Source organism: Priapulus caudatus, unplaced genomic scaffold, assembly GCF_000485595.1.
Source record: "Priapulus caudatus unplaced genomic scaffold, Priapulus_caudatus-5.0.1 Scaffold1953, whole genome shotgun sequence".
NCBI classification, from domain to species: domain Eukaryota; kingdom Metazoa; phylum Priapulida; class Priapulimorpha; order Priapulimorphida; family Priapulidae; genus Priapulus; species Priapulus caudatus.
The window spans coordinates 23,726-36,559 of record NW_014579014.1 but is presented as its reverse complement, the minus strand read 5'-3'; the positions used below and the strand labels follow the sequence as shown (position 1 = coordinate 36,559).

At 47.6% G+C, this 12,834-nt stretch overlaps 1 protein-coding gene across 1 annotated transcript; it reads left to right on the top strand.

The window, feature by feature from the left end:
* The first annotated feature begins 2,337 nt into the window (after positions 1–2,337).
* Positions 2,338–11,991, top strand: LOC106817963. Its single transcript, XM_014822668.1, has 2 exons — positions 2,338–7,958; positions 11,748–11,991. The coding sequence occupies exons 1-2, from the start codon at positions 2,338–2,340 to the stop codon at positions 11,989–11,991; spliced, it is 5,865 nt and encodes a 1,954-aa protein (XP_014678154.1).
* Positions 11,992–12,834: the final 843 nt, after the last annotated feature.

The following is a 12,834-nucleotide window of genomic DNA, read 5'->3' as shown; positions in this document are numbered from 1 at the left end:
ACGCACGCACGCACACACACACGCACACACACACACACACACACACACACACACACACACACACACACACACACACACACCTGTCTCTCATCCTGGCAATTAGACAATCCAACATTACCCAAAATTGCTCGTACCCTTACTATACTAATACAATATCTCTTTCACTGAACAACAATACACTCATACACAAAAATACAGTTTGAACAAAAATCCATATGGCCACTATAATACAACATCGATACACAGATACACAGATCGATGGGATACACAGGCATTTGAAATCATCCCACTACACAACACCTTGAAATACCAAAATACGCAATAAATACAATGGAAGAAAATAGATATCGTAAAATCACTGAAAAAAAGAAAAATTCAGGAGTACCTAGCTCCATCCACAACGAATATCACTAACGACCATATGCCTTCAATGTGTGTGTGATCAATCACATTCATCGAAACCCAGGTCACTCGTAATACCCCTCTCCTCAAGATCTTTAAACAACCCTGCCATTACATATGCCATGTTCCTAACTAAATATACTCTGGCGTATTCAGTGTCACATTTTCCCCAAAATAGCATCATCGGTGCTTGCCATTACCGCGTCGCCAGCCCTCTATAGTATCCAACAATCCAACTATATACACCTGTGCATAACTATATATCATACGGTTATCTACTGTGCCTTCATTATGGCGTGACTGAACGAATCCTTATATCGTTCAGGTACGCCCTAGTATCTTAGGGTGCTTACACATCGAGCGTATCTATATCCCGTGTGCTCCCTGACACGTTATGTGGAAGATTCCCAGCGTATATATGCTATGACAAAAATCCCCCGTAGTCCTTCCCTCGGACCGTGTATATACGCGACTTGTCTTTACAGAGACATAACTTTAGCCGCGTATGCTAACCTCGTTTCCATGCGTTAAACGTGACGCATGTTACGTTCGCGTAGGGCCCTCTCCGCCCTTTATCACACGCGTGCCACGGCTATCTATCCTAGCCCGTGTAAAGCTCTCTATACCTTATGCACCCTATAACGCTCTATTGTGGCACAAAATTGCAACACTTACCACTGCATTATATATCTTCCTCTTCTTTCTTCCAGCTTCTTCTCTCGGCTTCCGTTGCTCTGTCTGCTCCGGCGTCTCGACATTGCCTTCTTTCCTTCCGTCTCTCCCTCACTCTCTTCTTCTGTCTCTCTTGCTCTCTCGTCCGCTCTCCTTTTATCTCTCTCCAATCTTTTTCTTCCTTCTCCAGTTTTCTTCCGTGGCTCCGTGGCTCGTGAATCGTTTGTAGCATCTTGATCTTGCGTTATGTCCGCAAACACGGTTCGAACTGTCGACGGCATCAAAATGTAACGACGATGATGACGTTACCCGTTTAAATGTAGATTCGTTGTAGCGATAAATAATGAAACTCCAAACTCCAAGCAGTTGTGTTCAGCATATAGTATATTGTTTCTCAACTCACATGCGCTCGCACACAGGCACGCAACCGCGTGCCTCGCACACTCACATCCCACCCTCACTCACAACCAAGAACCTAAGTACTTCTCCTTTATACATTTCTAGATAACAAAGGACGTCGCGCGCGCCCGGACAACAACACCCGCTGCCCACATGTACAACAACTCCCTCTCATAATTGTTAATCTTGAGCTATGTTGTTGTTGAGCTATATTTTGTAGGGAGGTTTGTTGTCACTGGCAGCGATGATCCAAAACGTAGAGTATAATACAGACAAGTTTATTCCGTATAGCCTAAACTAGCTGTTATTGTTATGTTATGTTATGTTCTCATACTTGTCGGTGTCCACTACACTGGATATAATGACAAGGGCTATAGCTAGCCATGAGGTGTGACCTAGCTTGAGTAAAGCCAGGTAGTCAGCCTCTAGCCAAATGACACTGAGGGTGGTCACAGCCAGAGTTCCTTTGCGCCCTCAGTGGTTCTTTTACGTCCCCATTGGCTCAGTATTTCTGGAGACGGGACCGCCATTTTACGTGGTCATACGAGCCACGGGAGATTCACAGTCTCCAATGTTGAGAGCCAGGTTTTTACACCTTGAGAAAATTTACTGCCCCGACCGGGGTTTGAACTCGCAGCATTCAGTGGACAGTGCACGATGTCTACCACTGGGCCACGGAGGTTTTGGTTATTGATAGATAGCTCATGCCGAATTTGGCCCGGTGCCATCTCCCTGTGTAACAGCTGTTTGTTCACGTAGCCAGAGNTGAGATTACATCATTTACGATCCTGCCGTTAGGAAGATCAGGAGCTTACGTTTATGGAGGATAAGCTTCGAAGGAGTGGAAGAGTAAGGCGACTCACTATGGAAGGTCAGGAGTACGAGATGGAACGGTGCTCAAAGCGTTTGAACGCCGCTGTCACGAAGGTGAACTTGTTGCTGGAGAGTATTACCATCAGTATCAGCAATGGTACTAAGGATGTGGGCAGTGTTCGAAGGGAATATGGAACTTGGCTGAAGGCCTATGAGCAGTCGCTCGTTGTGCAAGAGGAGTACCAAGCCCACATGGACGGAGACGGTAAGGTCAGGGAAGATGAGAACTCTGGTGAGGCCAATGAGCAGTACCGTAAGTTCAAGGCCAAGGTAGAAAGGTGGTTGTTAGATAATGAAAAGCAGGAGCCTATGGGCTTGGACTCTGATCAGGATGAGCATCATGTTAGTGCCTCACAATCTGGCAGTAGGGGTTCAGGTAGTAGCGGAGGTAGCTCTAGGCTGAGCGAGATGATGGTTAAGGCCGAACAGGAAAAGGCAGAAATTATGGCGAAAACGGCGGCCTTGAAAGAAAGGCGTGAAATGGAACAGGCTAAGGTGGACTTAACAATGAAAGAAGAGGAGCTTGAGCTTAAGGTTCAGTTGGCTGTGGCGGAGGCAAAGGCAAAGGTTTTGGAGAACTTTGGTTCAGCTGCGTCGCATTACTCACGAGTCTCTAGTAGGTCACGTAGGAGTCTGACCCAAAAACCGAAACTGGCGGAACTTGATAAACACGCGAAACCCGAGACCGCCGCCAATGTCACAGACGCGTCGGCCACGTCAATCGCAGAAGTGGCTAGGGAACTGAAGAAACCGCAGGCTGAGATTCGAAAATTTAGTGGGAGTCCTTTAGATTACCGGAAATTCTTGAGGCAATTCAACTCGAGAATTACCGCATACACGGATAACGACGATGAACGCCTGTGTTTCTTGGAACAGTACACTACAGACGAGGCACGCAGAATTGTTCAGGGTTATTCGCATCTAGCTGGATCCGTTGGTTATAAGGCAGCACTACAGGAGCTGGAGACACGCTACGGTGACCCTGAGGTGATAGGCTCTGCCTATGTGCAGAAGGTACTGCGCTGGCCAAGCATCAAGCCTGACAATCCTAAGGCATTGGACGAATACGGTATTATACTGATGGAGTGTCAACACGCTGTGAAGGATGTCCAGGGTGACACTGTTTTGGATTTTTCTGAGAACTTGAAGCGTATTGTAGGCAAACTACCCTACTTTATGCACGACAAATGGCGGACCAACGTTATGAAGGCAAAGGAAGCCAGGAAAACTGTCACATTTAGCCAGTTAGTGGAGTTTGTAAGATGGGAAGCGCGTAAGGCAAATGATCCGACGTACGGGCGTGAGGCTATGGCGTATTTGGGCAGCGCCACCTCTTTCGCTAAACCAGCTAGCAAACCGGTGCCAGGCAAACCATTTCGGGCAAGGGGACTGGCCACTGGCTTAGGGAATAGTCCTGGTAACCCTGGTAACAAGGAAAGTTGCTTGAAGTGTGGTGAGGGCCACACTCTGAAAGACTGTGTCAGGCTCAGAGGTGAAGCGCACGAAAAGAAGATCGAGTTTCTGAAGTCTAAAGGGCTTTGTTTCAGTTGTTTGGGATACGGACACCAAAGCAAGTTTTGTAAGAGGCGCTTGGCCTGTTCAACGTGCCATAAGCAGCACCCAACACTGCTCCACAGGAGCTTTGTTGACGATTCGAATGGTAGTGGCGTCGGGTGTAAACCTGTGGGGTTTGTGGCTACTAACACTTGTTGTAGTCCTATGGGGGCCGGGGTGAACAAGGTTGCAATGTCAATCTTGCCGGTTCGAGTGCGGATGGAAGGAAGTGAGGCATATGTGGAAACATACGCAGTCTTGGACTCTGGTAGTACTGCTACTTTCTGCACAGAGCGGCTCATGTGCTCGCTTAACGCCACAGGTACCAAGACCACGATTTTGCTGAAAACGATGGGCAACGAGTCAAACACAGCCGTGACCGAGGTTAGCATGGTACGCGGAATGGAAATAGCTACGTTAGATGGGGACCAGGTGGTAAAGCTACCGCCAGTCTTGTCGCAGGCCACCCTACCCTTTAGTGAGGAGGACATTGTGTCAGAGGACGATGTGAAACAGTGGCCCTACCTGCAGGGTGTTCCCTTGCGAAGGCCTGCGGGTGATGCATGCGTAGGGCTTCTAATAGGCATTAATGCGCCACAGGTTATGGAACCTTACGAGGTTATCCCTAGTGAAGGGGATGGACCCTTCGCTGTACGCACCAAGTTGGGTTGGGTTGTGAATGGGCCGTTGTGTACGACGGCTAGGGCCAACAGCATTGTGGTTCATTCCAATTTCGTTCATGCTTCGTCCATGACGTCGGAGGCCGAATTGAATGAGACATTGAAACAACAAATGAGCTACGACTTCAGTGAGCGTACTGGTGCTGTGGATGATGTGGAACAGTATTCGAGGGAGGATAGGAGATTCCTGGACTCGGTGTCACGGTCCATCAAGTTTGAGGAAGGGCATTACACAATAGGGCTGCCCTTTAGATCGCTGGACGTTAGTATGCCCAACAATCGGGCCCAGGCAGAACAGAGGCTGAAGGGGTTAGGTAGAAGGCTAGAACGCGATCCCGAGCTCCACGCGGACTATTGTGCGTTTATGGAAAAAACCTTAAGTCATGGGTACGCGCGTGAGGTCACCGGTGACCCGATTCCACAGCCTGGTCACACATGGTACTTGCCACACCACGGTGTGTACCATCCGCAAAAGCGCAAACTGCGAGTGGTGTTTGATTGCGCAGCAAGGTACGGCGGCACGTCGTTGAATGATCAGCTTCTATCTGGGCCAAACTTGACAAACAATCTAGTGGGTACCCTGTTGCGCTTCAGGGAACAGGAAGTGGCGGTTGTTGCCGACATTGAGTCCATGTTCAGTCAAGTCCGTGTGCCACTGGTGGATGCAAGCTTTCAGCGATTCTTGTGGTGGCGTGATGGGAACTTGGCTGGTCCAGTGATCGAGTACCAGATGGTAGTACATTTGTTCGGCGCCACGAGCTCGCCGAGTTGCGCCAGTTATGCGCTGCGAATGGCTGCGGACGACGGTGAGATTGAGTTTGGAAAGGCCGCTGCTGATACGATACGCAAGAATGTGTACGTGGATGACTGTCTCAAGTCCGATGGCACCGTGCCAAAGGTTGTCGAGCTGCATGGCAATGTGAAGGGTATGACTAAAAGTCGTGGATTCAATATGACGGCATGGCTGAGTAGTGAACGTGAGGTGATGGAGTCCATTCCTAATAAGGACTGGGCCAAGGGCGCGAAATCCCTGGATCTAGATTGCGACAGTCTTCCGGTTGACCGCGCATTGGGTGTCCAGTGGGACGCGGAGTCGGATCAGTTCATGTTCGATGTCGATCTTAAGGAGAGGCCAGTGACTCGAAGGGGAATACTATCCATCGTAAGTTCGATTTACGATCCCCTAGGGTTTTTGGCCCCTTGCGTGCTGAAGGCCAAGTCGCTGTTACAAGAGCTGTGTCGGCTAAGTCTCTCTTGGGATGAGCTTATTCCCAAGAACTTGGACGATCAATGGAACAGGTGGAGGTCGGAACTGGAAGACCTGTCGTCTTTCAGAATCAGTCGGTGCATGAGGCCCAAGGATTTTGGCGAAGTTCAGGGCTGTGAGTTGCATCATTTTGCAGATGCAAGTGAGTCTGGGTATGGTGTTGCCACCTACATGCGTGTGGTGAACTCTGCTGGTAAGGTTCACTGTGGGTTGGTGGCTGGGAAGGCACGCGTAGCACCTATAAAACAAGTGACAATCGTTCGTCTGGAATTGACTGCGGCCACGGTGGCTGTTAGGGTGGATGGTATGTTAAGAAGGGAACTCCAGCTGCCCATAACTCGGTCATATTTCTGGACAGATAGTATGTCAGTACTAAGGTACATTCGGAATGAGAGAACGAGATTCCACACGTTTGTGGCCAACCGACTGGTGGTGGTCCATGAAGGATCGGAGGTGGCACAATGGCGGTATGTCAATACCGAGCTGAACCCAGCAGATGAGGCCTCGCGCGGGCAGACAGTTAAGGAGCTGGTCAGCAATGAGCGTTGGACAAATGGCCCCGAGTTTCTGTGGCGGGATTGTACCGAGTGGCCGGAAGCCCCAGACATTCTGTTCGATGCTTTGGATAATGACCCTGAGATCAGAAAGGTTGTCACGACTGGTGTGGTGCGAGCCACCAACTGCGAGAGCGATGCTGTTCGCACATTGATTAACTATCATTCGAGCTGGTTGAGCTTGAAGCGTGTGGTGGCTTGGTTGCTGAGAGTAAAGTGGACTTTGATTCAGCGAGTAAGAGGAGACTCCATAGGGGCAAAGGATGGCCAACTCAGCTTGAAGCCACTCTCAATTCGCGATATGAGCTTAGCAGAGCGCGCTCTTCTGCAGTACGACCAGCGAAACGCATTCGCGTCAGAAATCGCCTGCTTGCAAGGAAGTGCTCCTTTAGGCAAGAGAAGTCCGTTGCGTAAGTTGGACCCTGTATTCGACGTCGAGGACGGGTTGCTCCGGGTCGGCGGCAGACTAAGCAGAGCCAACCTCCCCGAGGAATCTAAGCACCCTGTGATCCTACCAAAGGACAGCCATGTATCGACGCTTATCCTGAGGCATGTTCACACTAGTGTCATGCATGATGGTCGCAACCACATGCTGAGTCGTCTACGGCAGCGTTTCTGGGTGATTCAGGCCACCGCGGCCATCCGCAGAATTATTCGTGATTGCATAGTGTGTCGGAGATTGAAATCGCGAGTGGGTGAACAGAAAATGAGTGACCTTCCGGTGGACAGACTCACGGCGGACAATCCTCCGTTTCACTCAACTGGCGTAGATTTCTTCGGTCCGATTGAAGCCAAAAGGGGGCGCTCTCTCGTAAAACGCTACGGGGTCATGTTTACTTGTCTAGCCATAAGAGCCGTCCACCTGGAGGTAGCTGATAGTCTAGACACCAGTTCCTTCATAAACGCATTGCGTCGATTCTTGGCCCGGCGTGGGCAGTGCGTGAGACTACGGTCGGACAATGGTACTAATTTTGTTGGTGCGCAACGAGAACTTAAAGGCGCAATAGACAACTGGAACATGAACCAGATTAGCTCCTTCATGTTGCAGAAAAACATTGACTGGGGGTTTAACCCCCCTGCGGGGTCCCACCATGGCGGAGTGTGGGAACGGATGATTCGTTCTGTTCGTAAAAACCTGAACAGCGTGCTGGGTCAACAGACCTTAGACGAGGAAGGTTTGCGGACCTTGCTATGTGAGATAGAGTCAGTGCTGAACGACAGACCCATTACCAGGGTTTCCGATCACCACAATGATCTGGAGGCCTTGACGCCTAATCATTTGTTAGTAATGAAGCGCAAGCCTAGTTTGCCACCTGGCACATTTGTCAGGCAGGACCTCTATTCCCGACGCAGGTGGAGGCAGATCCAGTACATGAGTGACCTGTTCTGGAAACGGTGGGTTAAGGAATATCTGCCACTCCTCCAGGAGCGTCAAAAATGGCTTGGAGTTCGCCGCAACATCCAAGTTGATGATGTTGTGCTGGTAGTTGATGAGAACGCGCCTAGGAATTCCTGGTTGATGGGTCGCGTCGAGGTTGTAATGCCGGACAGGCTTGGGTTAGTTAGACAGGTTAGAGTGAAAACCAAGGCGAATGTTTTGGTCAGACCTGTAGACAAATTGTGTTTGCTATTGGAGAATGAGGAGAAGTTGTAGACACCCTCGTTCATAGTCGAGACTGAGTTATACATTCATTCTGTGAATCTATAGAACTGTTCTATCATTTGACGGTTGAGTGTTAAAGCTGAAGTGTATTTGTGGTTAGACAAGCTTGCGGCTTAAAGTGAGTTGGTGGGTTCGACATTGTGTCGATTGGTGTCAAGTTGCACAAGCTTATGAGAGGTCGCATATTCTTGGAATTTGTGTGAGTAAAGCACTACGCTTAAAGTGTACGAGTCTGGAATACCTAGTAATTGCCCGTTGTGTTGTTTAGTTATTTGTCAGTTATTTAGTATCAGAGTTCTTGGAAGACTTGTTTGGATAATTGTGCCTTAGCAGGACACAATTAGGGGGCCGGTAATGTAACGGCCAATCTGCCTTTAATGCGGATGCGCTACCTTTAATTTGCTGATTGTTCTTTTGTTTAGGATGCGCAGCGCGCGCAGGGCCTTTGTCATTGTGAGTTGTAAGCAGAGAAGCTTCTTGCGAAGGCGTCTGTTTTGGAGCAGATTTGTCTTAACAAGAGCTTAGAGGACATATGGATCGCGTATGGTGATAGAGTAGAGTGTATAGAGCAAAAGTGACGTTAGTCTTGTAGATGACTGTGCAATACTGAGTAATTCGGGCATGTTTTGTACTCAAAAAGTTGGCCTTCTGTGATGGCCTTCGTGATTCAGCGTGGGAGTTTCTGTGCTTTGTTATGTAAATGACGATGTTATTAGAATCCTTACATCTGCTATTTGTAAAGCAGTGCTGATTAGTCTTTATATAGAGGTTGTTGTTACTCTGAGCGGTAAGATTACTTGTGTACTTTTAAACGACGCGGGGGCAGGGTGGTATTTTTAGTGTGCCTTTCTTAGCATAGGTGGCAGCACCGTGTGGGAAAGGACTACAACATAAGATTAATCATTTATAGTGGTTATTCGTAATGTGTGTCTTATATATGTGAATTATGGTTTTGCAGTAAATCTACTAAGTCTACTGGCTGCTTCGATGTTGGTATTTTCGACTGTGTTAAGAGGACGACATTTCGGCATCTGTGAGATTACAGTGTTGTTCGATGCATATCGGTAAGTTCCCATATTTTAATTATTATGTAAGTATTCACATTAATTATCGTTCCTCTCGTTTTGCGGGAGGAGAGGTTAGAGTCATGAAAGTATAGGCGAAGCCTATACATCATAGGCTAACGTATGTTACCGGAACATAGGTGTTACCCATAGTCCAGTACTGAGTACAGTAGTGGTATATATCGATAGAGGGGGCCTAGTTTTGTCAGACTGCAAAGAACGTAACTTTCTTCTAACATATTTCCAAGATGTCTAGAACCTGTTGTTGATAGGATGAGTTCGTTGTCAACGAACTGACGAGGTTGGAGTTTCCCAACATCTCNGTCCTCGCTGCTCTACACTTTAACCTGAACCTAACCAATTCCAAAAAAAATACTACCCTAATATCTTCCTAACTCAACCCAACGAGGAACGTCTTTCTGTCCGATTAAACACCCACAATCAATACACACAAACATAACAACAATCAAAATACAATAAGAAAACACATATGAAGCGTAGAAAACAAGTCACGATAAAGTTCGATCACAATATAAGTCAGAAACTCAACACATTTGGCATGAACATTCTGATATCGCTGCAATTACTCTCACTCTTGCGTATTTTTATGGCTGTAACGTACGTGGCGTATGCGTATACAGACACGCATTACCAAAAACCCGTTATATCTGGATTATATTCTCATAATCCCAGGGCACACAGGGCCCCATGCACACAGGCATTAATAATAATACACACAGCACTGATGTGGTACTTGTCACTTCCACACATCATACATCCAACAAAAATCATCATATATCATCCATCCTACATCATACATCATACATCTTACAGCCAACAAAAATACGCAAAACTGATTTCATATTTTCGATGAAATGTTTTTGGCCTATAATCAAACTCTAATTGAAGAATGTGTTTAGCGGTCTGACAATATAGTGGAAACGTACCGTCACTGATTAGCACAAATTCAAGAAAACGATAACAAATTTCTAAACAAAGTTTCACGAAAAAGATTTTCCACACACACAAAAAACCGGTCACACGAATATATCATGAACAAAATACCGCGTACATAAAACAACCATAAACCTACATACATACATACATACAATGTCAGGTAAGCTTGTGAAACAACTATATCGGTCTTCATTATTATAAATATTGTTCCGCTCCGCAAGTAGCATTATATATGCCATGTTCCTAACTAAATATACTCTGCCGTAGGCCTACTCAGCGTCACACTTTTCCCAAAATAACATCATCTGTGCTTGCCATTACCGCATCGCCAGCCTTCTATAGTATCCAACTATACACCTGTGCGTAACTATATTATATCATACGGTTATCTACTGTGCCTTCTTATCTTACAGTACAGTACAGTACAGTATCTTAGGGTGCTTACACATCTAGCGTATCTATATTCCGTGCTCCCTGACACGTTATGTGGAGGATTCCCAGCGTATATATTCTGTGACAAAAATCCCCGTAGTCCTTCTCTCGGACCGTGTATACGCGACTTGTCTTTACAGAGACATAACTTTAGCCGCGTATGCTAACCTCGTTTCCATGCGTTAAACGTGACGCATGATACGTTCGCGTAGACCCTCTTCGCCCTTTATCACACGCTTGCCACGGCTATCTATCCTAGCCCGTGTAACGCTCTCTATACCGTATGCACCCTATAACGCTCTATTGTGGCACAAACCGTCCGCACAGGCAATATAGTCAGTATACTTAGCAGTCAGGCGACAGTAAACAGCGTTAGCACAGCGAAATTTATACTAGGAAAATTGCAATTAACACTTACCACGGCATTATATATCTTCCTCTTCTTTCTTCCAGCTTCTTCTCTCGTCTTCCGTTGCTCTGTCTGCTCCGGCGTCTCGGCATTGCCTTCTTTCGTTCCGTCTCTCCCTCTCTTCCTCCTTCGTTCTTCTTTCTTCCAGCTTCTCTTCTTCCTTCTCCAGTTATCTTCCGTGGCTCCGTGGCTCGTGAATCGTTTGTAGTATATTAATTCTTCTTCTTTCTTCCAGCTTCTTCTCTCGGCTTCCGTTGCTGTCTGCTCCGGCGTCTCGACATTGCCTTCTTTCCTTCCGTCTCTCCCTCTCTCGCTCTCCGTCATTCTTCCTTTGTTTCGTTGCTGGCCCGTAGATCGATATGAAGTAACTTGCGTTCTTGTTTCGTTCTTCCTTGCTTCGTCGCTTCTTCCTCTCCATCGTTACAGCCGGTGATGATATTATAGCGTGTACCTTACGTGTTTCGCTTAACCCAGTCCGTTGTCACGAGCACCAAAATGTAAACAGGAATGAGCGTTCACGTAGAAATGATGAAGAAGATCCAAACTTGTGTGGTAAACTGTACAACCTTTAATACTCATACACGGTGTAGCCACATCATCAGACAATCGCACAATCCTCCCCTACATCTCTGTCCTATCTATTTCCCCCAAACTCCTACAAACATACTGCCCGCACATGTACCCGTTCTCACAGACTACGTCCTACCACAATTTCACAGTGACCCTCTAATCTGTAACCTAACCACGTTTACCATTCTCTCTAATACATCGATGTAGCAATGACGCTCTGTCTAGCTAGCCATGTCACACGTGTAAAACAGATGTTACATCCCGGCACGACGCCGCACGCCCCTGGAGCTCATGAGTGCACAGTCACTCTTGCAGCTCCACGCGGCCGACGACCACGACGACGACCCCAACGATTGCCCCCAGCCGGACTACTGGCCAATAGAAGAGCAGGACTGGCCCACCGCCGCCCCAGCCCCAGCCCAGCCCCAACCGGCTCCGATGCAAGAGGACCACAGAGACACTGACGGCCCAGCCCCCGCCCAGCCCGTGGATTGACGTATTGATGTATTGATGTATCGACGTATTGATGTATCGACGTATTGATGTATTGATGTATCGACGTATTGATGTACTCAAGTATTGAGGTATTAATGTTTCGACGTATCTCGTGTATTGCAGCGCTTTCTATAATGACGTCTTGGCGGCATCGCAGCACATAAATGTGGTGCTGACATAGAGAAAAAAAACCATAAAATACAAAACCGAACAAATGCTGTCCCACTTATAGCGTCCCCAACGTCGTAACTGTAACCGTCTTGCACCGTATCGTACCGTATCGTACACCTTCGTGTACTGTCTCATATACGTCACCGTATCGCCTTCAGCGTATAGCGTATACCATTACCGGCTTCTCGGACGTTTTGCAGGCACAGCACCTATACCCCTGTGCGCGTTTCCCGGCAGACATCCATCACTGCGGCGCCCCGTCCTACTACGACAGCGTTGCACCATCAATACGTTCCGTACGTGATGCCGCAACCGTTCCTCGCCACAACTTGTGGCTCCTAACGTTTTGGAACCCCGGGGCAAGTGTAGGACAGCGCAGGCTTCTCCAGATATTATTTATAGCACCCTACACTAGCCGCCCTACATGAGCTATCGCACGGCAAAGCCGCACGGCAAAGGCGCATGGCGTAAGCGATACCATAAATAACGCACTACATCATCCGAGGGACACCTATTGGTGTCACTCGCCATATATCATCCGAGTGACACATATTAGTCAAGCGCCGCATCTGTGGATGCTAAACTCCAAGCTGGGACGAATATTAGGTGGTGTAATATAACGCACGGAGAGTAGCTTTTGTAATACAGTGTTCGTGTTATCTATTGACGTGA

What these genes read in the sequence shown, in the direction of transcription:
- LOC106817963 (XM_014822668.1), top strand. Translation starts at nt 2,338, where the DNA reads ATGGAAGGTCAGGAGTACGAGATGGAACGGTGCTCAAAGCGTTTGAAC. An exon ending in GTAATGCCGGACAGGCTTGG is followed by an intron (nt 7,959 to 11,747) that starts GTTAGTTAGACA and finishes CGTGTAAAACAG; the next exon opens with ATGTTACATCCCGGCACGAC.